This window comes from Tetrahymena thermophila, assembly GCF_000189635.1.
Source record: "Tetrahymena thermophila SB210 genomic scaffold scf_8254564, whole genome shotgun sequence".
Lineage (NCBI taxonomy): Eukaryota > Ciliophora > Oligohymenophorea > Hymenostomatida > Tetrahymenidae > Tetrahymena > Tetrahymena thermophila.
In genome coordinates this window covers 350,999-377,313 of record NW_002476335.1, presented here as the reverse complement: position 1 = coordinate 377,313, position 26,315 = coordinate 350,999, and the positions used below count along the sequence as shown (strand labels likewise).

Sequence of the window (26,315 nt, the reverse complement as noted above, 5' to 3'; positions counted from 1 at the left end):
AAAATAATTTTTCATCTTTTTTTACGTTTCAAATGTGACTGATTGCTTACTTACTTACTTATTTACTCACGAACTTACTTACTCTTTTTTTTAATTTTGATTTCGAAAATATTTTAAGATCTTTAATTTTAGAATTATTTTAATATAAATTTGCTGAAAATAATAAGAAAAATTAACGATTGAATAAAAATATAAAACTATATTTATGCTTCTTTTGTTTAGTGTTATTTTTCGATAAATAATTAAAAAAAGTAGGCTGAGTTATAGAGACAATTAAGTAATGAAAATGATTTAAAAAATATTTCAAATGTAGATAAAAATTACAAGTTTTTCTTTATGTAAATTTCATATAGAAAGCCTAATTATTTATTATATTAAAAGAAGTTAATTTATTTTTTACAAATTCTACTAATTAAATTCAGAAATACGCACATACTACTTAGAGTGATTTAACAAAATGATAAGCAAAGAAGGGGTGGATAAAGTGAAGTAACCTGAAAATAAAAAAATTAAAACATAGTAAAGCGAAGAATTAAAAAGTGTTTTACCATAGGTGTTTTAGAATATCAAGAATTAACCTCTCATATAGGTGAGAAAGCTAAAGCCGTAGGAAAATGTTATCAATGAATTATCTAACAATTAGGCAAATAACAAGCAGAATCCTCCTTAAAAATAATCTGTACTAGCAAACTTTATGATAAAGAATAGAGCTTCTCAAATAATTACATGCTAAAATTCAGAATAATTAAAGAATTTAGATGCTTCAGATTAATAAGAGAAATATTTTACAGATTTTTTTCATATGATGAGGATAAAACTGAGATTAAGATAAATCATATCTAAAACAGAATCTAGAAGATAAAAGGAATTAAATGAAACTCATTTTTCGTTAATATAAGATAAAGCTTCATAATGTAAAATATATGACAAAAATATTCAAACCTATAATCGATCTTACACTCAAAGGATGAAAGCTAAATAAAAAAAAATAATAAATAAAATTTTTAAAACTCCTACTTTTAACCCAGCGAGTCATGTTTTGTTACTTTGGGACTTATTCTAATTTATTCAGTATTTCACTTTAGGAATTTCTATTTCCTTAAAATTATCCTTCGCATCAACTATGCAATAAATCATTCCTGACTACATATTTCAATCAATCATCATATCTTTTACACTGGATATTTTTGTTAAGTTAAATACAGGATTTTACAGTTAAGGAAATTACAAGTTTGAAAAATCACTAATATTTAAAAATTATGTAAAAAAATATATGATAAAAGACTTTTTAACAATATTTAGTCTAGGAGTCTATTATTTCATTTCAGACAAAGTCAGTAATGAATATACATCACCATATAACTTTATCCCAGTAATAGGTTTTATTTTCAAATTAAGTCAAATTGTAAAGATATTTAATAAAATCGAAGAATACATTAACAATAAACTTAAAACTACTCACTTCACTAACCTTTTTAAATTACTATTTAATATGCTTTTAGTTGGGCACTTGTTTTCTTGTGTGTGGATTAGTATAGCCAAAATAGTTCCCATCTATGTAGACAATTAATTGCCAACTTGGCTTACTATTAAGTAAGGGGTGGAATCTTCTTGGAAAATAGAGTATCTCTATGCATTTTATTACTCATCTGTTACTATGATAACTGTTGGTTACGGTGATATAACCCCTCAAAATAGTTATGAAGTTTTATTGTGCCTTTTCACTCTTTTTATTGCTTGCTGTGTTTTTGCCTATACAGTAAATTCAATAGGATATATCATTAATGAAATTCAATAAAAAAATACTTTGAATAAGCAAAAAAGTAATATAATCTTCAATTATATGAAATAAAAAAACATCAGCAGAGATTTGCAATACGAAGTTTAACAATATTTAAAGTATATATGGAAGGGTACAGATGAAAGAAATACTGAATAAGAAGAGAATATTATTGAAATGCTCAATTCAAACTTAAGGCAGCGCCTATAAATCGAAGCCAATAAGCTTGTTTTATCTGATACTCCTATTTTTAAAAACAACTTTAGCGATATTGTTCTTGAAAGAACTGTTTCAATAATTAAAGAAAAGCGCTACTACCCTGAAGAAATAATATTTCGCTAAAACGACACAGGAGACTCTAATATTTATTTTATTGCATCAGGGTAAGTATAAATATACATTGAAGCAAGCTATCCTGGTGGTGAAAAAAAGGTCTAAATACTTTAGTCTCTTCAATCAGGGTAATCTTTTGGTCATTACAGCTTCTTTACAGGATAGCCTAGAATGGTAAATGTGAGGACTTAAGGATTTGTTACTCTATTAAGTATAAATAGAAATTCCTTTATCAATCTACTTTAAGAGTATTAAGAAGATTATGAACAGTTCTGTGAAATTAGAGAAGAGGTGCTGTATTAGTCTATGTATCACAAAATAGGTAATTTTTATTATAATAAATCTTTCTTCAATTTATTTAGATTTTAATAATTTTTTTCTTCTTTTTAAAATAGGGTTATCTTGCTACTCATGTGGGAAAGCTGATCATTTAGTTAATAAATGCAGAGTAGTTCATCACGAAGCACAGATTGAATATATTATTGCATAGGAAAATTTTATTTAGCTAAAGAGATAGACTCATGAACGATTTTACAAACATAAATTTCGCTCCTTAGCTGATTTATAGATACTCAACAACTCTTAATACCAATATTTTTAACAAAATAATGAATTAATGGTGATATATACAGAAGTATTCTTAAATATAAATAGTAATTTATATAGCGAAAGTTCTATATCAGAATAAAGTTCCCACTCAGATTCTTCAAATACAGACTCAGTGGAGTCAAATGAAAGTAAAACTTCATTATTAAAAGAAAAAACTAAGAAAACTGTAAGATAAAACTCAGATTAAAATCTAGATAAAATAAAAGAAGAAAATTAAAGAAAGCTGAGTCTACTTTAATTAACCTCATTTGAGAATATGAAAGAAGTGTAATTTATAGAGGAACTTGAAAACTCTAGCGATATGAATAAATAAGAAACTTAGATATAAAGAAATAAGAGATCAACGTTATAAAATTATTAAAGTGAATAACAAGGTACCCACAATCATATAATAAGCTCTACTTGCATAGACTAAAATGAGGAGTCTGATACATAAAAAGATAAAAATATAAATGCTATTAAACTCAAGCAAAATGTATTAAGTAAATTAAATAATACAAGTTAAATTTCACTATCAGACTAACAATCCCAACTAAGTTAAACTTAAAATGTGAATCATCAAGCTAGATGGTCTATACCTAAATCTTTATCAATTATCAATGATAAAATGTCTGAATCGAGGAAGTCTAAGATTTTATCTCATGTTCAGCAGAAAGAATTAATACAAAATTTAATCAATAGTTAAGAAGATAATTTTTTAAAATTAAATAGCAATATTAAGCTCCAAAATGAAAACGAAATAATAAAGTAAAGTACTAGGTGTATTAAAGGTAAGCTGAATGCAAACATAAAATAAGTAATTGCTAAAAATTAAGAAAAGAAACAAAAGTTATTAGGGTTTATGTAATAATATGTTAGCAAAAATAAATAGGAGCAAGAAATAAAAAGGGTAAGCTTTGAACCTAAAGAAATCTCTCTCAGTAACTTATAAACCCGTTAGCCCATATTCTTTGTAAATTAGAGCTAAAATGATATTTTTGATAAACAGAGAAATTTTAAAAAATACTTTCCTTAATGGAATTTAAATTTCATTGTATATAAGATTAACCTTCCTCCCAAGCATCTGAAGGAATGTAAGAAAAATCTTCGCGAAAATGCAATAAAATTCTAGAGCAACCAAAATTAAATTTCAAACTTTGGATAAATCAACTTCAACCATCAACAAGATTAATTAGATAAGTTCAAATAGCTTAAAAAAAATGACCAAGGAAACTTATAAGAAAATTAAAATAAAAAGGGACAAGCCTAAAATAATTTAGCTACTCAAAAATTATTATATTAATAAAAGTTAATATAAACTCAAAAAATAAGTGATTAAATTTCAGAAGAGTCTTTTATTTCTGATGATTAATCAAGTAAAAATTCAAAGATTCAAAATAGATTATCAAAAATATCTTGTTATACCTAAAATCAAGCTGATAAAACTATTAAAAGACAATCAGATTTTTCTAGGTTAATAACATAGAATGATCAAATTTCTAAAGTAGATCCATAAGACTTTCTAATTGGCGATACATTTATGGCTTAAAATTAATAGCTTCACACAAGCTTTAATGAAAAGATTGAAAGTGAATAGCATATTTCGAATTCTTTCAGCTTAAAATCTAATTTTAAATAAAAAAACATTTATTAATTTTGATTTATGAGTAAAAAAGCTATTTTTGTAAATAAATATTAATGCTTTTGAAATATTTAAAAAAAAGTTTTAAAATAAATTTTCACTTAATTTTAATAAAAAACACTATTTCATTTACCTTATAAGATTATATTTAGCTTTAAGTCATCACATAATCTAACATACTTTAAACATATTTGAAATAATTTTTCATTAAAGTTACTTAAATATAAATTTATTTAGATAGCTATATTTTTTTAATACATAGATATTTATCATTTTTACTAAACATAATAAATTTATTTAATTATTTATTTATTTTTTACTTAAGTTATTTAAATATTTTTATATGTTTATTTTATAATTTTTATAATTTTATTGTATAATTAAATTGTTCAAATTTATTTTATTGTACAAAGTTTAGAATATTTTATTGAAAACAAATAATATTTATTTTGTATGCAAAATTTCAAAAATCTTTATATTTCATATTGATGACATTTTTTAAATCCAATTCAAAATTTTTAATAACTAAATAATAATTTTCATATTATTAACTGTATAAAAATATATACTGTTTAGTTAATATTATGTTTTACCATCAAAAATTGTATATGGTAATAGAATCCTGATTGTCTATAATTTTTGATTAATAAGCATAGACAGACAACTTGCTCTATTAAATTAGTAGAAAAATAATACTTTTGATTATATTGAAAAAATTAAAAATAATTAGGTTAATTAATTAAAAAAGAAAAGTAAAGTAAAGTAAAATAAATGGTTTGCGATAAGTGTGAAAAAAAGTTAGATAAATTAGCCACTCCAGATACTTGGAAAGATGGAGCTAAAAGTGAAGGAAAATAAGGAGGTAGAAAAATAGGTTAAAATATGCTATTAAGTTCTAAAGCTAAAGTAGGATTTGATCCTTTTGGTAATAAATGCAAATCATGCAAATAAAAAGTTCCAAAAACAGATTAGTATTGCCAAGGCTGTGCATATAAAAAAGGTTTATGTAAAATGTGTGGCGTTAAAGTACTTGATACCAAATTTTATAGACAAAGCAATGTATGAAAAGAATAATAAATAAAAATAAACTTGGTTTTGATTAACCATAAAATTAAGAAAATAAAATAATAAATAATAATAAAATGAAGTATAAATAAATAAGAGTTTAAATATCTATAATTTTACTTATAAAATCTCATAATATTTTTAAGTTCTTATTTTAAAATGTAATTATATGTTTTTTTGAGTGACATATTTATATTTTAATAGTTTTTACTACTAGACGCTTAATATAGTTTTAAAAGTATTATAGAGCTATTATTAGTCTCCCTTTATAATTAATATATCTATATATATAATTTAATTAACTATTTAATTACCAATAAATCAATTTCTAAAAAAAAAATTTGAAAGTTTTTTGATTTTTAATTAAATTATTTGATATGAATTAAAATTAAATAATATTTTTGAAGTTAAAAAAGAGCTAGATAATCATTTACAATTAAAAATATTTTTAAAATTTGAATAATTATTTTATTAAACCTTTGATAGATAACCCTAATTAATTATTTTAAATATTTGCATCTCCTTTCGGAATTTTCAAATTTTTTATTCCCATAATTCTTATCTGATTAAATATATAATTTATTGGTGACTCAAAATTGTTTAATTCAAAACCAAATTGACTTTTCTATTGAATCTTTTAATCTATTATATAAAAATGACAATAGTTTAAAAAAATTTTCCAAACAAAAATTTATCAATTGATTTTGAAGTAAATAATTTTAAACTATAAAACAAGATATAATTCAATTATTTTATTTGACTATTGACCTAAATAAAATTTTTAATATATATTATATTTTCTTTCAGAATTTTCAAATTAACTATTTTCATTTCTATCTGATTGAATGTATGCCCAATTTATTGGTGTTTCATTATTGAGCTATTAAAATCTAAATTTATACTTATTTTTTACCTCATCCAAGAAATATATTTATTGCTCTTAATAAATAAGCTGCTTATTGTTTAATTATTTTAAGTTAACTTAATAGGGAAATTATATTCTCTTATTATTCATAAAACTGTTTCTATTAATGAAATAGGAAGAAAAGGCTATCTAGATATGAACTTTTATCTTAATATTTAACTTAAAGACAAAATCTCATTTTAACTTTTTATCAATTATCGTAAAATTTTCTTAATTAGCTAGCAATATAAATTAATTCACAAAGAATGTTTTTTTCCTTAAAGTTAAGAGTAAAATAGTGGATTAAATCCATAACTTTAGAACTAATAAATAGGATTTAGTGAAACAAGATTTATACACATCTATCTCTTCTTGTTTATCTCAAATCTAAGATGATATGTCTAACTTTTATATAGAATAAAACTAAGCAATAATACTATATATTTCTTGATATCAAATCTGAAGCTTAAGAGCAAAGCAGATAATATTTTGAAAACTGTTTCTGATATTACAATAGATATGTCGCAGTATTAAACTGATAAAGCCTTACAAAAAACTATAAATAAAATGTTTTTATAAAATTTAATTAACAATTCAGAATTAATTACAAATATTGACTTTTTTTTATAAAGTATAATATATTGAAAAAATTTACAATAAATAAATTAGCCAGTTTTTTGCAAAATTTTCAAAAACAAATATCTAAAAAGATAAATAGATAAAATTTAATTTTTTGTTTGGTAGAAATTACTATAATTCTAACAAACTAAAATAAAAAACAATTTACATTTTTTACTTTTAGATATAAAAACAAATCATAAATTAAAAGAAATTTTTCAAGATAAAGTAAAAACTTTAAAACAATATTTTAAAGCCACTCCTAAATTTTAAAAGAAATGAAATTAACTAAAGGTGGGTCGTATATACTTAAAAAAGTGGACAGAAAATAGTTTTATTAAGATGAAGAAATAGTCATGTAAATAAAAAAAATACTTGGTTAAAAAACTACAGATTGCAAACAATACATAAAGTAATCAAAATATATAACTTATCTAAAAAGAAAACAAATTGAGAATAAAAAAAATACAAATATAGATGTGAGTGTATAGATGGTTTGGGAGATGAAGCATTGATTTACTTTGAGATGCTTGCTAATTAAAATCAGCATTTACAAAAAAACGATGTCATAATGATTTAAGATTATTTAAATGATAAAACATAAAAGTAAACTTTTAATATTAAAATGAGATAACAAAATTAATAAATATTTTTAAAAATCAAGCGACAAAATAGTTGTTTTAGTTACAAGGTTTTAATTTTGTAAAGCCAGTCATGTTTAGCCTAAAACCGCCCAAAAAGAATCCATATAACTATTAAATACTGAAAAAACAATAATTTAAAAGAGTAAAATTACTAAAAATCCAGCTGAAGAAGTAATTAGTAGCTTATTTGCAAAGCTGAATGAATATATTATTTTTACATTGAATATATTATTTTTACGAAATATTTTAGGTTTTAAAATTTATAGAAGTAAACGAAAAAGATAATAGTTCAAACAGTGAAGATATGATAATTGAATAGTAGAAATAAGAAATTAAGAATAATTAAAAAGAAAAACAAAGTATAAATGGTATTATTTATTTATTTATTAATCAATCTATCAATAATTTAATTTGAAAATTTTGAGTGAAAAATCCTTGATAAATTTTTTGAACCACTTAGAATTTCTTTGAATATGATTTTTTTGTTTTTGATTAGGATTTAATTTGGAAGATAGCTATTCAAATATTTCTGATATTACTAATTTTGGAGGGAAATCTAATTTTAATATTGGATCACTTTCTGATTAACTTAGTAAATAGACACTGCTAATTTCTTAGTTGTAAGTAGGTAAAAATAGATTTTCTTTTAAGTTCGAAGGAAGAGTTGTATATAAAAGTAGTACATTCCAGAATTAGCAAGACTCTAAGTATTTTTTCATCACAGCATAAGACGCTAATAATTAAGAAATTAATTTGTCTTTTTGGCAAAAAGTTGATTAAAGCTATTAAACTTTGAAAGTAGGATAATATTATTACTTTATAGGAGGAGAAGTTAAATAGTTCAAAAATAAGTTAATTTATTTCTTTTTTTTTTTTAATTTAAATAAAATTTTATATTATAAAAATAGTCTAGAATTAAAATTTAAGTTTGGAGACTACTAAATAATTCCTAAAGAGACTCTTTCTGCGAATTATGTATAACCTTTGGCATTACAACCTTCAAAATAATTTGGAAATGACTCAATAGGAGACTCTGATTATTCTATTCATAATTTAATGTAAAAGTATTTATTAAAATCAATTTGTTTTGATATTTTTATGAACTTTTTTATAGTGAAAAGGAGGAAAGCATCGCTTAAAAGGGCTATAATGGATAAAAGAATAATAAATATAGATAAAATAACAATAATAGCAAGCATACACTCTTAATATCTGAAGTATTAAAAACTTCTAAATAATATTTATCAGTATTAGCATAAGTTGTTGTAAGATAATTACTAAGAGGTTTATATGTAGGTATTAATATGTATTTTATTTTAAATGAATAGGATATTCAAAGTTCAGATAAAAATATAAGATTAAAAATATGTGATAATAGCTGTAATTAAGAACTCAAAGTAGTCATTTTTCCAGATTTATGCTATGAGTGGAGAGATAAATTTAGTATAAATAAATGGTATTATTTTAATGAGTTTGTTAGATAAATTTATAATGATGAAGTTTAGTTGAAAAATAACATTCATTCTTCAATTAAAGAATCTGATGATTAAAGAAAAGTTATTACTTATAATTAAGAATAGGGTGTTTTTAAAAAATCAATCTCAATTAATAGCAATGATAGTTTTGAAATTAAGCCTAAAATTTCATATAAAAACAATTCTAACTAAGAATAAAGGATTTATTCTTCAATTGAAGAAATAATCTAATAAGCATAGGCTTCAGAAATAGGTCAAAAAAAAGAATTCTATGTTTATGGAAACTTAGTTTCAATATAGATGAAAAATAAGCTTTATTATTATAGGTGTACTTGTTAGGGTAAGTCAGTCTTAAAATATCACGGAGATTCATTTTTTTGTGAAAGTTGCTAGTAGTTCATAAATCCTTAGGTGCATTTGATGCTTAGAGCATTTGTTTAAGATTCTACAGGGACAATTCCTGTTATGATTTTCGATCAGCAGTCAAGCCAACTTATCAACTGTAAATTTTTTTGGAAAAAATTAAATAAATTCATAAAATATTTGTTAAATAGAAATTGATCCATCAATTCATGTCTAAGAAGCAGGTTAATATGTTAAAAATTGTATTGAAAATGGATAAGAAGAAATTATAAGATAGTTATTTAGTAAATTAGACTTTGCTAGATTTATATTTGAAATTTAATTTGAAAATAAAGAATTTAATAACGAATAAGAGATAGCATACAAAGTATTAAAAATTGAAAAAGAAAATATTAAAGAAGAATCTAAATATCTACTAAAAAAGTTAGAGCACTTAATAAACAATAATCAAAATAACTGAAAATAAACTTCTGCAGAAAATACTATTTTTTTTTTATTTGTTTTATTAAATCATAAAATCTATTAATTAAATTTGTAAATTAGAAAATATATTTATTTGTTTAATGTTTAATTAAAAGTAACTTTTAAAATTTTAAAAAATGACTATTAATTTGTACAGCAATAAGAACTAAATATTTATAAATTATTATTAAATAGGTATCAAGCAAATATTAACCTTAAATTTTAACTAATTATTTTATCATAAAAAGTTGGATAAGATTTTAAAGAAAAAGTTTTTTCATTAAAAACTAAACTTGAATTATTTAATTTTCTTTAAGCTTTATTTTGCTAACTTTTGAATTGAGAAATTTAAAAAAATAATTTAAGTAATTTTTACTTTATAAACATGTAGAAGAAATAAAATAAGATTGAAGATTTAATCAAATAAGAAAACTTTAAAACATTTATAATTAATTAAAATTTTTAAAAGAAATTTAAATTGAAACAATCTTAATTTACGAATTATTTTTCATATTTAACTTATTAATTTTATTGAATATAAATTTTTACAAAATGATAAAATAAATGAATGCATTTAATATAAAAAATTAATAAAGTACATACTACTTAAATTTTAAAACAAATTATTTATTTATTCTTTCATTCTTTATATTTAATAAGAGCTGCTGTAACATCCTCGCCTTATTAAATTATTTCATCTTTTATTCCAATATAATCTAAATACTCACTTACTTTAGTAAATTTAGTTATTTTATCTCTGTACTCACCATGTAAAAGTTAGAATTATTCAATTAACTAAATTTTATTTAAAAATTATTAGATTATTCAATATTTAATTCATAAATAAAAATATACTGTGTCGTAGCTATTCGAAATATAAGCGTCTAGTTTTTGTTATAAAATTAAAAGAGATCCTTAATGTCCGCTTGCTGCTTTACTATGAATTTTTTCAAAGATTATGTTTATGAGTGCAAAAAGAATAAATATTGATTATCCATATTTAGCAACTCTTGTATCCAAATCAGCATTATTCTTGAAATATGATGTAACAAATATATTTAAAATATTGTTAAGGAATATCTTTCTAACTCTGTTTTTCCATTCTTCTGGTGTCAACAAGAATAGAGAAGAAACAAGGAAAGTTTATATGATTTCTACTTTTCTGCTTTCATCTTTGATTTCTTTATTTAGCATTTTTTGGAAACAGACATTCATTTTTTCTAGCAATTCTTTGTTGTCTTCTTATGAAAGGACATAGCTAACAGTAGAAATAAAGAATGGGAATATCTTCAAATTATGTTCGAATCTATTTTTTATTTAATTCTGTGTATTTAATTTAACTATCAAATAATTTACGTTGTCCTAGTCTCTTTTGCAATATCTTCTTAGTTTGAAAACTTAATAAGAAGACCTTTAAAATCGTTAATTAGGATCCAAGCTAAAGATTAACCGTTTTACCCAAGTTACCCAATTCCTTTCACATACTTTTTCAGGCCTTAGTCCATTTAATTTTATTCAATCTCAGGACCTTTGATAGGGAACCAGTTGTTACACTTGGCTTCTGAGTTACGGATAAGAGCTCCTTCCCATTCACCTTTGGGTTTTTTAGACTTTAAAGATAATAATTATTAATTAATTATTTTTATAAGTAAAAATATATTTATTTATTTATTTACATTCTGGTCAGCAATTACAGCATCTTAATGGCATTTTAAATGAATACAATTAAATGAAGTTGCACTTGTAACGCTGGGTTTTTCAGAGTAACTAAATGGGTCATACATAAGCTTTTTTTCATCTGCAATGTTTGTTTAAGTTGAAAAAATATAAGCACCCATAATCTCTTAAGGACGTAAAGTATAACCTTCCTAACATACCACACACTTAATGCTTTATTCTTCTTCTATATCATTGAAATTGAAGTTTTATAAGATTTTTTAAGCATTATTAGTTAGCATAGATAATTGATTTTTTTTAACCATGTCTGCTTTTTCCTTCTTTTTTTGTGCATCTTCTTGCTTAATCTTGAGAATGTCATTTTAAACATTTTTATCCACATTATTTTTTTCGCTTACAATATATTCAATCAAACTTTCTGAAATTTTTCCTACTTCATCTATTTTTATGGTAGGATCTGCCAATTGATATATGCTATGAAGTATTCCTGCCTCATTTAGTATTGTCTAAACATGGAAATTACCTTTCATTAATCCCATAAAGACAGCTAGACATCTCTTTAGACAATTCTTTTGAAGCTTAGCTTTAGGTTAATCTATTTAGTTCTGTTTTTCAAAAATATATTTATTTCAACATAATTTTAAAAATAAAAAAATTTTTGATTGATCATCTAATAATCATTACATATCCAGGAATAACTGACATAAAGGCTAGAGTAGCTTTTTCGAGAATACCTTATCTGATACTTTCTTCTCTGAAAGATTAAAAGTCTTCTGGAATTTTTTCAGCAATTTCAATATATTTATTAATTTTATCAAGGTTATCTTTTTTTATTTCTGAAAAAATAAGTAAGTTAATTATAATTATAGGATTTGAATAAAATATTTACAATCCTCTTCAAATTATATAGCTTATGAGAAATTATTAACTAAGAATTATGAAGGCTTTAAATAATCATGAGTCAATATAGGAAGTATTCTTATTAAATCTTGAATAAGTTGATTATTTTTATTTTTTCCTCCTTTTTCATCAATTTTATTTATTTTATCAATGCAAACCATCACATTCTTTAAGCATTCCTCCTCCTCTTCTTTAATGGCATCTGCAGAGATAGATTCGATCTCCATACCACTCTAATTAATTTTGAACTTAGTATTTTCAGATTCTTCCAATAAACCATGAATGAGCTCAAAAATATTTTAGATTAAGCTTTCAGGCTCACTTTCATTCATATTTGGGAGATTGTTCATTAAAACTTTTAATATCACACTTAATCCATTATACTAAAGTGCCTTTATATAAAAATAAAAAATTTTTGTTTCAATATTCTCCTTTTTAAAATCAAATATTAATTATTTATTTACCTTTATCCTACCTTCAGAGTGCTTGCATGCAATATTCATGATTGTAATTATGCTTAACAATTTAGATTTTTATTCTGGATCGGAATAAATTTACTTAATTATTTCTATCAAAGATGCTAAACCGCAAGTTTCTTTTCCAGTTTCATCTGTAAATAAATCAAATAATACTTTAGATAATTGTGAGCATGTTTATTAATCTTCATCTACTATTTAGTCGACTAATTCTTCATGAGCTTCACCATCGAAACCTGTAATTCTGTATACTATTTTCATAGGATTGCTTAAAACCTATTTTTTCCAGTCGATTTAATTTGAAGGAACACCTTTTTGTTATGATTAAACCCATACTTTTTTATATACTAAATCAATTGGAAGATCCTTTTAAGTTACAAAGTTTAAAAATTAGTTTAATTTAAAGATTTATTTAAATTACCTTGTTATTAATCAATTTGTTTGCAACAAGCATTTCTATGACCCAAGAAGAATCAGGTAGCTCAGACTTGATTCTAATTAAAATATCATTCATTGTGGTACCGAATTCACTAGCTGATATTTCTTTTTTGGGCAAACTTGAAGGCAAATATTCTCTTTAATTACTTTAAACTTCTAATCTTAAATTTGGAACCAATTTTTTAGGGATTAAAATCTTGTTAATCTATGAAATTATTTAAAAGAATTAAAATTATTTTTTTAGATAAAAATATACAAATTTACCTATTCCATCAAAAATTCTTAACCTAATGGGTCATTAGAGGTTGAAGGTAGAGCTGTAATTAATTACTTTAAGAAATTCTATTTTTCATTAATACTGTTGCTTTACAATTCTTGAAAGAGAGAAGAAAGCAGAGATTCTATTTAAAAGAAATTTTAATTTAGAATGTATTTGAACTTCCTAATACTGACAACAGAAGATATGATTTGCTGCATGTAAAGCTTGTTGTTATTTTTAAATGCCTACTTTATATTAGGATTTTCAATAAATATTTTAATCAGATTTGTAAGATAGTTGAGAGATGAGCCTGAATTAAGGTTCTGTATGAAGAACTCTTTGGTTGAGATTAACTATTTATTTTTAAGAGAAGCATATGATTTCAATTATTAATCTAGATTTTTAAACATTGTAGAGAGAATTTCTAAATACTCAAGCTCCTCGTTAATTGCATCTTCATCTAGTTCTTTGCGTGAAAGACCTAAATCTTCAGAGCTCTGCTAGTGCATCATTGACAATCCAGGGAGCTTGCGAGTTGATGCTGTAGCTTATAGAGTGCCTTTAGAAGTATTACTATTCAAAACTAAAATAACCTCTTTAAAAAGTTCGAAGTAGCACATTGAAGAACCTTACTTACTAAGAGCATCTGGAAGAGCATGCAAAAGTAAAAAACAAGCAACTCTGCTATTAAAGTGAGCTATTTAAAGAATTATTGTGTGTATAAGTTCTTATAATCTTCTAGAATCAAATAGTTAAATACAGTTTTGAAGCCAATTATCAGGTTTAATTTTAAAACTCTAAGTTTGCTATTCAATCTTTTCTTTTAACTGCTCAATTTCCATAATTTAATGAGTTGATGAAATTATTTTTGGATGAATTCCATGAGAAGAAGAAAAATTAGATGATTCTGGCAGGTCAGTACAGCCAATAAGAAGAGTCATAAATTCTAATAGCCTTTCTTAATCACTTCTTTAATTTGCTTGTTAACCCTTTTTAGCTTTAGAACTGCTTCCTTTATTTCCTAAATCTCCTCCTGTTTTTCTTGAAGGTGTACTAATCTAAGGAGGTAAAATGTTAGCTAAATGATTTGAGAGAGTAGGAAGGGGAGGAATTAATTAAGAAGTACCTCCAGGGAATTAAGAAGGTGGAGGGATTTAAAATTATTGAAGCTGGCTTCCAACTGGAAAGTTTAATATTTCTTGCTATGCTTAACTTATCCTGCTGCTTACTATCTTTTTTTTATAAGATTCTTTTGATACTGATTAATTAACTGTTTATTAAAGTTGGTTTTAATAACTTAAAAAGTTTCCATAACCAGAAACCCAGTTAGCTCCAGTCTGACGATCAAACCCAGATATTCCTGAAGCGTGAGTCGTACCTCCTAGCATCTGATTTATTACTTATTCTCTCACTTCTCTATCTCTAGATTGATAAAAGTCAGACTATCTCCACGAAGAAGGTGGAGGGGGGAATTATCCTTGGAATGAAGAATTATTTCCAAAAGAAATTGAATCTCTAAAGCTCTAATGCTGCATTCTATTATTCCTAGGATTAAACTTTTTTTCAAAACTGTCTGAGAATTTATCAGCAGTGCTCTTCTATTTTTTATTTTTAAATATAAAAAATGAATAATAAAGTTTAGAAATAAAAATGAAATTTCTTACATCTTTTTAAAATATTTGGTCAATAGAAGTGCAATTTTAGCATGAAGTTGGAATTCTGTTTTCATAAATGCCACCAGGCAAAATATTATTAAACTCAGATAAAATAATTTCTAAAAGAGAAACAATAATGTCATTCTGGAAATTTAGAGATGATGTAAGTCCTTTTTGGAAGAAGGTAGGCATAACTTAATTGACTAAAAGAATAATTTTTCCTGAGAGCTCTTAAAATTTCTTTAAAATACTCTGTTCCTCTGCATTTAAGCTATCTTAAGCATTTAATTAATCAATTTAATCCCTGAAAGCCTCCTAAAGAAATCTCAAGTCAACTAGTCTAAGCCTTAAATTTTAAAAATTTTCATTTTTTCTAACTAGAGCATTTTCTTATCTCATTTCAAGCAAGTCTTATTTGATATTATTAATAAAGGCGTTTAAATATTCATATTTTTTATCATTGAAAGCATGCATAAAAATATTTTTGTGTATTCTCATCGCTTTTTGAGTTATCTTTTAAGGATAAAAATCTTGTTGTGAGTAAACTTATTCAATAACATCAACAAATGACTTAATTTCTTCTTCACCAACTATTTCTTGGAAAAGAATAAGACTCTACTTTTAATTTATTTAGGTCAAGAATATATTTAAGAAAGACTAAAGGCAGCCATAACAATTATGCTGCTAATCTCCTAAGATTTAGTTCTAAAAAATTTATTTTTTTAGGCTTTATTCACACACACCGCTATACTATGCAAGTGCTTTTCTATATGACATCAAATAATTCATATTTGTCATCAGTTCCTAATAAAGTTTATCTAATTCATCACTATTCAACAAAATACCTACAGAATTATTGCATTTAGTTCCATAATATCTATCATATAATATCCTTAGTTTCTATTTTTCCTTTAATAGATCTCTTTGAACCTCTAATATGATTGAAGAATATTCGCTTATACTAGCTTCGCACTTTTTATTAAAAATATTATAAATTATTCTAGGCTTATTAGATTTTTAGTTATCCATTATGGATATTTTAATTTATTTATTTATTTAAAAAATTTACGTTTTCTTTTGACTTATCAGAATCTATAACAATAATATCAGAGAATGAACTTGGCACATATTTAAGTGTAGTGCTTTCGACTTATATAATTGGACTGTATTAGCACTAGCTGCAATAAAATCCAGATCCTTCAGCTCTATTTTTAAATATAATATAATTTATTTTAAACACATTTCAGTTTATGCTTTTCAATAAGTTACCTAACTTCTGGACATCTTGAACATTGTGGAGGGAGTTTTGCTGTGATATTAAATTCAATGCAAAGGAATTTAGCAGATATAGGAACAGGGAAAGTAATAATATATTCTTTGCTTGTTTCTTTTTCGACATTTGATTACTTTACTCTCTTCCATAGACTCATATCGCTTTTTAGAGCATTCATATCTGAGGATAAATTGTTATTCACATAAATATTTATCTATTTAACAAAATTCTTCTTTGCCTTTTAATAGGCAGAGTCACGAGGAAGTGTTATTTATTAAATTTCCATAGTTTTCTTTAATTTTATGATAAGTTTATTATTTCCTGTTCTCATTTCTTACTATAAAACAGTTAACTTATCTTCTTTGACAGAATTTTATTTATTATGTCCGTAGCAGTTTAAACAACCATTTGCTTCTAAGTATTATGGTTTAAATGTGCTATAATCATCGACAATATCCTCTAAAAATAAATATAATTTATGATCAGGATGATTGACCAACTAATTTAACCCTTCTTTGAATATCTATATTAGAGAAGTAAACAAACTTTTTATTTTTTCCTATTTTTTTATTTTAAACAATTAAGATCTTATTTTTTTGGCTTGTCTATAAAAATGCATTTGTCAATAATCAATTAAAGTCATTAATCGAAAATTTTAAATATAAAGCATTACCTTGAAAGCAAGCTTTACATTTTAATCCTTTAAAATATTGCTGCATAAAAATGAAAATAATTTAAAGAATTCTTTGTTATTTTTGCCATAATTAAGCAAGGTCTTGCTCTTTTCTTCAAATTATTTGATAAATTCTTCTTTCTACTATTGCTTTCCTTTAATTTATATTAACAATTTTATAAAAAATGAGCATAATTTATGGAGAATAATCGAATACCTGCTATCCACAATGAAGAGAGTAGTTGCAGAGTGCTATTTCGGATTTCTTCACTTTGGTTGTCAATAAAAAATTCCTCAAATAACTTTCCTAAATTCTAAGAAGTAACAGGATCCCATCCATTAGGTTCTGTAGTATCTTGAAAATTTATAACGGGTTCTTCTATATCAAGCTTTTATGGCTACTACGAAATAGTGATTTAACTTGAATATGCTGGCTCAAAACTTTTTTCTTCAATCATTTTAAAAGACTAGTGTACAAGTAAAGAAACTTCAATGAATTCTTGGCTATTTATTTTTAATGATTATTCAATTTTCTTTAAATATTATACGCGCTGATCAAACTATTTCTTATTTATTTATTTAGAAAGCTAATATTTTATTTTTAATAAATAGTATACAACACTCAACTTTATATGCTCAATCTCATTTCAATCCTTCAAGAAAAAAAAGTTTTCTAACATAATAAACGAATATAAATATCTTGTTTCTGAATATTGATAACTCAAAAAAAATATGATTCTATATACTATATCTCAGTCTAATAAAATATATTTAAATTGCCAAACAAAGTGATTCTGATCTCTTTTGATTTAATTCTGATATCGAAGATATTCTTGCTTCTTAATAAATTAATTCCAGTCCAAAAATCCCTCTTATTTTAATTTGTAAATATAAACGCGCATTTTGAAAATAAATTATTTTATTAAAAATATTTTAGTAATTGCAAAAAGGAAAATTATTTTACAAAATCTATATGAAAGCTTTTTAGTAAAAATGATAATAATTTTTTGTTATCAAGCTCAAAATTATTTAAATAAAGTAAATTTTGTTTAAGATTTACAATAAAGATTATAAAATATAGATTGTATAGCTAAGGACTGGTGGATAGTAATAAAATTAAAACTTTGATAGCAATTTTTTTAGTTTTGTAATTTTTAATTATTAAAATTAAATAAAATCTAATTTAAAATACAAAAAGATATTTTAATTTAATGATAAATAATAAAGTTATTAGCTAATATACCAAAAAAGTATGCAAAGAAGGCACAAAGTGTTATGAGATTTCATTTAAAATACATAAAATATTTTAGAATTAAAAGCAAAATTTTACTTTTTTAAAATACTTTTTTGAGCACAACCTTCTAAATTATTCAAATTGTTTTTTTTTCTTTGTGGAAATTAGAAATTTGTATAATTTTTTTTGTTAATTTTTAGTCTTAAGAAGAATAATATAAATCTTATTCAAGTTATTCATTGATATAATTTTTGATATAGAATGATTCATTTCTATTATTAATTGATTTAGGGAAAACCTTATAACTAAGTTATTTAATTTACAATCTTTAGCATAAAGAGTTTATATTAGAATTAAAATTAGTTTTGTTTAGCGATTTACATAATTTTTAACTTTGCTAAACTAAATAATTTTCATTTTAAAAACTCTTTTCAAGATATTTTTTATATTTTTTTTCAAGCCCTTTTTGAGCAGAATATTTTTATTTTTACTTCGTTCTATTATTAGAATGTGATTAAGTCTTATAATTTTGTAGTAAATACTATTGTTATTCATATATCTCTGATTTTTTTGTTGGTTCTAAGTAAAGTTAAGAAATTAAAGAGAAGTTTTCTATTGTTTTTTCGATTGGCACATGTCCAAGTAATTGACATTATCTCATTCTATAAAGCTAGTAGAATGTTAATTCTTTACCTTCTTTATTATAAAAATTTTTGGAGTCAAAACCTTACTCTTCGAGCTAAGAGTTATCCCAAATTGAATACTCTTCCTCCTCTTCGTCAATTTCACTAACTTCAAAACTTGTATCTTTTTGGTTATTTTATTATTTATTTACACTTTATTCTTCTAAATACTAATTAGAAGTATCATCAGTCTTTTTCTCTTTAGCTTATAATGTATCTAAAAATAATTAAAAATTCTATTATATTAAGCAATTACTACGATTCTTTTTGCTTCTGCTTAAGCTATTCAGTTTATTGCAAGAAACATTTATCGGTGTTTATATAATTTATTCTAAGCAAAGATAGGTTTAATTAACTTGCCATTTATTTTGATACATCTGAGATTCTTTAAGTTAAGATTTAATAGATAGATCAATATAGTTTTATGATGGTCTTGCATTTAAAGGAAATTAGAAGTAATCTTCAATCATAGTCTTTTTTAATATATTTTGTTTAACTTTTTCTAATTATTATTTATTATTTAATTTATATTTTTAAAGACTTTATCTTGTAAATCAATTTTTATAGATTTTAAATATTTTTGTTTAGTATTTAAAAAAATACTAGTATTCTAATAGCTTTAAAAATTGTTCTATTTGAGTGACTTAAGACCATTCATATTAGCAATTTTAAGAGGGTTTTTTCTAAATACTTATCTAATATTGTAAAATAATATTTATCAATTTAAAAATAAATGATAAATTTATTATTTATAATAAAATATAAATAATTATATATAAAAAATATTTAATTTTAGTATTTTTAAAGGATATTAACCTAATCAAATCAAATCAATATTTGCAAATTTATATGAAGCAAATTAAATGGTGGCAAGAATACATTTAAAAATGATAGATCAGAAAATGAATTTATAATTGTCTGAGTTTTATTAAAAAATGTATGAAATTATTTAAATATAAAAAAATATATTAAACTTTTTTCAACTAATTAATTACAGATAAGATTAAATAAAGTTAAAAAAAATAATAATTTAAAAATTAAATTGATAGTTTTAAATCATATTTAATTTGGAATTACATTTTTTATGTTTTTAAATTAATAACATTTCTAGAAATATAAATATATATATTATTCAACTGCAAAAATGTTAAGTATAAAACATAATTTATTTTTTTTAAAATTGTTTCATGCCTATTCTTAAAAGTTAGCAGGCTCTTATGGAGAATTATCTTTGTCTTTGGTTATATCTGAGCTTGCTACTTATGTAACTGATGGAGGGCTATCTTAATTTATTTATTACATTTACTTTAATTTTCTAATAACTAATTCTGCTAAAATGATATTCCAAACATAGCAATTAGATGTTGCTAAATATTAAAGAAATATAAAAGAAATAAATATATTTAAATAATAATATTTTACCTATTTTGTATGCGATTTCAAGCCCTAAAATTGGTGAAAATATACCAAGGAGGAGTCTTAATGTAATAGCAGAGCAAGTTAAGGCATAGTTTCTTAGCATCCAATATTTATGAGAAAGTATACATTTATTTATAACGATATAGTAGATAGCAATAACCAAGGATATTATCCATAAAATATTTAAAATAAGTAAACTAATTGTAGGAACAAGTCCATAAGCACAGTCAAAAACAATAGTAAAAATTGAAATAACACTTATGATATTCGCTAGAGAGTATATTCTACCCATCCAAATATGAATAGATGGATATTTAAGTCTTAGATTTTAATTAAACTAAAATATTCCAAAACTTAAAACAATAGGCCCAGTTATAAAGTGAGTTCTTGCGAGAGCTGGTCTATCTAGCCATGTAAAAGGTTCACTCCAAGTACTAGATATCTATCTATAAGTGAGTCCATATAGACTAACAGCAATAGCTGAAATACCTATAGAATAGTAAATACGTTTACTTTTAATCCAATTTTCAATAATCCTCATTTATTTTTAAGTATTTTATTTTTTTTATTTTGATTATTCATTTTTATGAGATTGGTAAATTGTCCCTTTAAAAACAGCCATTAAATCATATCTCAAAATTCATCAGAATTTATTTTCCATAGATTTTCAATGTAAATTTTTTTTTAATTTAATAAAAATTTCAGAAATCATAAGAAGCATTTTTGAAATCAAATGAGTGTAAAAGACTTTGCTTAATAAAATAGATAAAAAATTGCAATTTAAAAATAATCTTTATGGAAGTATTGTTATTATTGTAAGATTTTGTTTAATAAAATAGATAAAAACTTATAATTAAAAACTAATTTTTTGAAAAGTTTTGTTAGATTTTATAATCAACTAGAAAAAATATTTATCTTTCATTTTATTTTAATATTTGTAAACTCATAATATGTATATATCTATTTAGAATTTTTCCTTAGAAAGCTGCTTTTAGAAGGAATTATTGATTTTACCATTTTCTAAATTTATTAGGATAAATAAAAAAACTTTGAATTTACTTAATTAACTATATTTAAAATTCAATAAAATGAAATTAATAAATAAATATAATCTAACATAAAAACATTAATATTTATATACAATCAAAAGCTATTATATCAAAATTTTCATTTTTAATGATAAAATTTTTCCCCAAATTCCATTTATAATTAATGAGGACTCAAATAAGTTGATAAATAAGAGTTAGTTTATATATAAATGAATAATTCAGCTTAATATTGAAGACTAACAATAAAAATAAGTTTAATTAAAGTATGAATTATTATCTTTTAAAAACCTGATAGAGGTAAAAACAGAAAAAAACAAATTTAGTTTTTGTTCAATGAGAGATCATAGTTAAATATTGGGAAACAAAAAAAGGCTAAAGATTTTCACTTAACCAGCCAATATAGCACTAATTTGCTGTACGTAATAAGCCAATTAGAAATAATTTTTAAAAATTTTTTTCTAAAAATTTACGATAGGCTTATTTTTAACAAAAAGTATTAGTTTGCGAAAATAATTTTAAAATTTAAATTAATTTTATGTAATTTTTATTTTGTATCAAAAATATTTAAAATTTACCTTATATATGATATATAATTTTACTTCTTTGAATAGTACAATACATAATTTTAAGTTATTAACAAATATTTAATCAAATCTACTCTTATAAGTTCATAGGATCTGATGGAGATTTATCTACGCCTTTAATAATGTCTGAATTAGCTACTTAGGTAGCTTATCCAGGGCTAGATTAATTTACATTATGTATTTATTTTAACTTTTTGATGATTATTTCAGCCAAGATAATATTCCAAAAAAAGCAATTTGATGCACCTAATTATTGCAAAAAGTAAAAAATTAATAAGACTTATAAATGCATAATTATAATTAATTACCTATTTGATATGCAATTTCAAGACCTAAGATTGGTATAAATATACTAAAAATGATTCTAAAAGTAATAGCAGAGGAAGTTATTGCGTAATTTCTTATCATCCAATATTTATGAGAAATGATACATTTCTTTATGACTATATAGTATATTGCAATTATCAAGGTTGTTAACCATGGACATTTAAAATGAAAAAACTAATTACAGTAACAAGTCCAAAAGCACTATAAAGAAATATGTTAAATACTACAATAGTACTTATTAAATTTGAAAGAGTGTATATCCTTCCTATCCATCTATGGACAGAAGGATGCTTGAGTCTTAGGTTTTAGTTAAATTAAAATATTCCAAGAATCAGCACAATAGGACCAGTAATAAAGTGAGTTCTAACAAGGATAGGTCTATCTTACCAAGAAAAAGGAGGACTTTACCAAGTGCTACGAACTTATCTAAAAGTTAATCCATACATGCCAACACCTATAGCTGATAAAGCTAATGTATAGTAAATGTATTTACTTTTTATCCAATTTTCAATAAATTTCATTTTTAGTTTAATTTTTTAATGTTTAAAATTTTATCATAATTTTTTTCTGGTAAAAGTTAGTTAATTTAAAAACTTTAAAATAATTTCTAGATTAATTTATTTAATCTTCGTAAATTATCAGGAATCATTTTCACATTATTTTGATTGTAACATTGTTTGTTTGTTGATTATTATTAAAAATAGAATCATTTGAAGTAATTAACAGAAAGAGTAAATTAAAAACAATTAATTTTTTAATAAAGCAAACAATATTTTAGAATATTCTTTTTTACAAATTAAATAAAGATTGCTTAAACAATAAAAATTCTAATTAATTTGTTTTAAAATAAAAGTAATATTTTCAAATGTCAAAATAAAATAAATAAAAAAAGTAAATTAAAAAAAACATTTCATATAATTTTGGATTTTTCTATTATTTATTTCAACACTTTTGAAAAAAATAGTTAAAATTTTTCATGCTAAAATTAAATCAATTAATTAATATTAATAAACAGAAGATATTCTTTAAATAATTTTATTTTTTTTCTTTCATTTATAATATTTTTGTTTTAATAAACTAAATAGAATTTTTTTTAATTTTTGAAAATAAATTAAGCTTTTAAAAATAGGAAATAAATTTATTAATAAATTAATGTTGATGTAAAATTAAAAATTATTAGTAAAATATTTTATTAAAAATTTTAAATATTAAAGAAACAAAACAATGAAAGTTAAACTTTTTATTTCTTTTCTCTAAATTATAATTTGAATAAAAGGAATTTTAAAAATGTTTATTTTTTTTTAAATTATTATTGTTCATCAAATATTTACTTTTAATAAAATTAATAAAAAAATTTTTCTTAAATAAAAGGTTTTTTAGGAATATGTAAAAATATTTAATAGAGTAATTACCTTCTAATAAAACAAAATAATTCAAATTATAAAAATAAATAATTCTAATTTGGATCTAAGATAATAACTATAAATTTTATTATTTTTAGAGAGAAAAATGTAACTAATTTTTATTTTAAAAATATATTTAATTTTATGTTGACAAAAATATTTGTTTTATCTTTTACTACAATTTTAAGGAGGGATATAAATTTTTTGATTGATCTAATTTTTTTCGAGAGATTCGATAAAGTGTAAAGTAATTATGAGATAAATTTTAAAAGATTTAGTTTAATCACAATTAAGTGTTGATATTTTTAAATATTGGTTCTAAATTTGATATACATCAATCATTTAAATAGTTTTTATTTTTTGAATATGGTTTTTATTAACCTTTTATTTTATACATTTAATTAATTAGACGTAATAACTGATTTGATCTAATTTATTACGTGAATAAAAAAATTGAATAATTTTTAATCATTAGATAAGAAAGTTGATTAATTTTTTTATAAAATAATTAAGGATAAAAACAAAAGAAATATATAGAGAGAGATAGATATATAATTTAGTAAATATAATAAATAAATGTTTAGTATTTTGTTTAATGGTATGATTCAAATGTTGAACTTTTTTAAATTGCAAAAAGAGTGAGTTTGCATGTACTATTTTATACGTTATTAAGTTTTGTTAAAGTATTTAGGAAGATTTGAAGTTTAAGAAGAATTAGATTAAGAGTGATAAGGAGAATCTATTTAGATTTGTTAAGGTTTTACTTAAATTTTTTGGGGTATCTTTTTACTTAAGTCTACACATTCATTTTATTACTATTTTTCATAATTTTTTATTTTCTATTGCAAGTGATAAGTGATTAATTTTTTTTAATTGGGAATTTATTATTTTGGTTTTGGGGTGCGATCTTCTAAGCTTATTTCATTTAAATTAGAAATTTTTAAGATTTTTTTGTTCACACTTCTTTCAGTCTAAGTAAATGAGGTACTATTATTTACAAAAATATTTGATTCGCTGTTACTATTATTGATGACTTAAGTGTGCAATTTAAATATACTATTTTGATTCTTTTGACCAATCTATGGTAAATTCTGTTTATTTGAAAAAAAGTATTGTTGCTTATTTTAGAAGATATTTTTAGGGGAATTATGATCTTTTTTAGTATAGTTATTTCTTGAAGTTTATGGCTCAGAAACAATTTAAGAAGAGTTTATACTATATTTAATTTAATCTGTAGATTACTGAGAATACTACCTTTTAAATTTATTGGAGATTTATTAATCTTACTAACTATTTCTCAGTTAAGCAGAGCTTTATTTCTAAATATTAATAGAACTGTGTTAAGTATCAGCTAATTGATAGTTATCTTAGAGGTATTATTACTATTTAACTAACTCAGATTTCTTTTCAGGTTTTTTATAATGTTCTGAAATTATAAAAACTTCATTAATTGTTGTTTTTTCTGAAATATTTCCAAGCAATTAACACTATCTCATTCTGTAAAGTTAGTAAAAAGTAAATTATTTTCCTTCTTTGTTCAAGAAATTTTTACAATCAAATCCTTGTGATTCAAGATAAGAATTATCCCAAATAGAGTGCTCCTCATCTTCAGAGGATTCTAAGTTTTGGTTTTCTTTACTATTTGTTGTTGTTAACAATTATTTTTAAGAAATGTTTTTTTATTATTTGATAGGCTTATCAGTGTCTCTTTTTTCTAACGAGTTTTTACTCTCAATGGATTTGATAGCCTCGACAAATTAAGTAAAATTTTATGGAATGATACTCTTATGATGCTTTTTGTTTGAGTTAGTTTATTAATTTTTAGAGGTTAAAGTGTTGAAAGAATTGGCAGTTGGTGTATCAATAGTATCTGCAGAAGAACAAATTGACTATCTTAACTAACTACAATTTCCAAATTATTGAGATCCTGGGAAATAAGAATCGCAAGGAGAGTCAGCAAATTAAATGGATGATTACTTCATTTAGTTTGATTTTTATTCAATTTTTACAAATTTTTCTTATTTTAAATAAAATCTGTTAGTAGTTTGAGCCATTTGTATTTATGATTATAATTTTATTTAAGTGAGAAGCTCTTTTTTCTTCTTATTTTTATTTTGTATTTAATTATTTTACAAATATTTTGATTCTAATTATTTAATCAAATAAAAATACTGTTTATAGTTAGATATTTTAATTAACAATCAAATAACTTTAGTGTGATTTTACTATTTTTATATTGATATATCGTAAATCAAAAGTGTAGTAAGGATATAGAAAGATACTAGGACTCTAATGGAATTATATTTTTATGTATCTAAAATGATTACTTAATAGATACTAAAGCGACTATCCAAATAATTACTCTTTAAAATTTACGAGCTCTTTCTACAA

The 26,315-nt window shown here is 22.7% G+C and overlaps 7 protein-coding genes across 7 annotated transcripts; 3 read left to right on the top strand and 4 right to left on the bottom strand. All coding sequences in view use genetic code 6, as the record gives it.

The window, feature by feature from the left end:
* Nucleotides 1-457: 457 nt before the first annotated feature.
* On the top strand, nucleotides 458-4,361 carry TTHERM_00218780 (cation channel family protein; the record flags this gene model as incomplete). Its single annotated transcript, XM_001020550.2, has 2 exons — nucleotides 458-2,435; nucleotides 2,509-4,361. The coding sequence occupies 2 exons, from the start codon at nucleotides 458-460 to the stop codon at nucleotides 4,359-4,361; spliced, it is 3,831 nt and encodes a 1,276-aa protein (XP_001020550.2).
* A 753-nt stretch (nucleotides 4,362-5,114) lies between these two features.
* Nucleotides 5,115-5,408, top strand: TTHERM_00218770 (cysteine-rich PDZ-binding protein; the record flags this gene model as incomplete). Its single annotated transcript, XM_001020549.1, has 1 exon — nucleotides 5,115-5,408. The coding sequence occupies one exon, from the start codon at nucleotides 5,115-5,117 to the stop codon at nucleotides 5,406-5,408; it is 294 nt and encodes a 97-aa protein (XP_001020549.1).
* Nucleotides 5,409-6,971: 1,563 nt separating this feature from the next.
* Nucleotides 6,972-9,872, top strand: TTHERM_00218760 (telomerase-associated protein; the record flags this gene model as incomplete). The annotated part of the gene is made up of 9 exons (XM_001020548.2): nucleotides 6,972-7,342; nucleotides 7,408-7,536; nucleotides 7,595-7,745; nucleotides 7,825-7,942; nucleotides 8,071-8,425; nucleotides 8,483-8,632; nucleotides 8,689-8,839; nucleotides 8,903-9,551; nucleotides 9,604-9,872. The coding sequence occupies exons 1-9, from the start codon at nucleotides 7,209-7,211 to the stop codon at nucleotides 9,870-9,872; spliced, it is 2,106 nt and encodes a 701-aa protein (XP_001020548.2). The 5' UTR covers nucleotides 6,972-7,208.
* A 641-nt stretch (nucleotides 9,873-10,513) lies between these two features.
* TTHERM_00218750 (E3 ubiquitin-protein ligase UBR4) lies at nucleotides 10,514-19,612 on the bottom strand (the record flags this gene model as incomplete). Its single annotated transcript, XM_001020547.2, has 15 exons — nucleotides 10,514-10,669; nucleotides 10,730-11,180; nucleotides 11,231-11,484; nucleotides 11,551-12,156; nucleotides 12,236-12,387; nucleotides 12,441-12,843; nucleotides 12,916-13,293; nucleotides 13,349-13,570; nucleotides 13,630-15,222; nucleotides 15,289-16,251; nucleotides 16,349-16,484; nucleotides 16,549-17,111; nucleotides 17,226-17,380; nucleotides 17,443-17,729; nucleotides 18,951-19,612. 15 exons carry the CDS (start codon nucleotides 19,610-19,612, stop codon nucleotides 10,514-10,516), a joined length of 6,981 nt encoding a protein of 2,326 aa, XP_001020547.2.
* Nucleotides 19,613-20,327: 715 nt separating this feature from the next.
* On the bottom strand, nucleotides 20,328-21,102 carry TTHERM_00218740 (membrane protein; the record flags this gene model as incomplete). The annotated part of the gene is made up of 2 exons (XM_001020546.1): nucleotides 20,328-20,509; nucleotides 20,565-21,102. 2 exons carry the CDS (start codon nucleotides 21,100-21,102, stop codon nucleotides 20,328-20,330), a joined length of 720 nt encoding a protein of 239 aa, XP_001020546.1.
* Nucleotides 21,103-22,258: 1,156 nt separating this feature from the next.
* TTHERM_000218739 (membrane protein) lies at nucleotides 22,259-22,794 on the bottom strand (the record flags this gene model as incomplete). Its single annotated transcript, XM_012798731.1, has 2 exons — nucleotides 22,259-22,440; nucleotides 22,503-22,794. 2 exons carry the CDS (start codon nucleotides 22,792-22,794, stop codon nucleotides 22,259-22,261), a joined length of 474 nt encoding a protein of 157 aa, XP_012654185.1.
* Nucleotides 22,795-24,529: 1,735 nt separating this feature from the next.
* Nucleotides 24,530-25,420, bottom strand: TTHERM_00218720 (hypothetical protein; the record flags this gene model as incomplete). The annotated part of the gene is made up of 1 exon (XM_001020544.3): nucleotides 24,530-25,420. The coding sequence occupies one exon, from the start codon at nucleotides 25,418-25,420 to the stop codon at nucleotides 24,530-24,532; it is 891 nt and encodes a 296-aa protein (XP_001020544.2).
* Nucleotides 25,421-26,315: the final 895 nt, after the last annotated feature.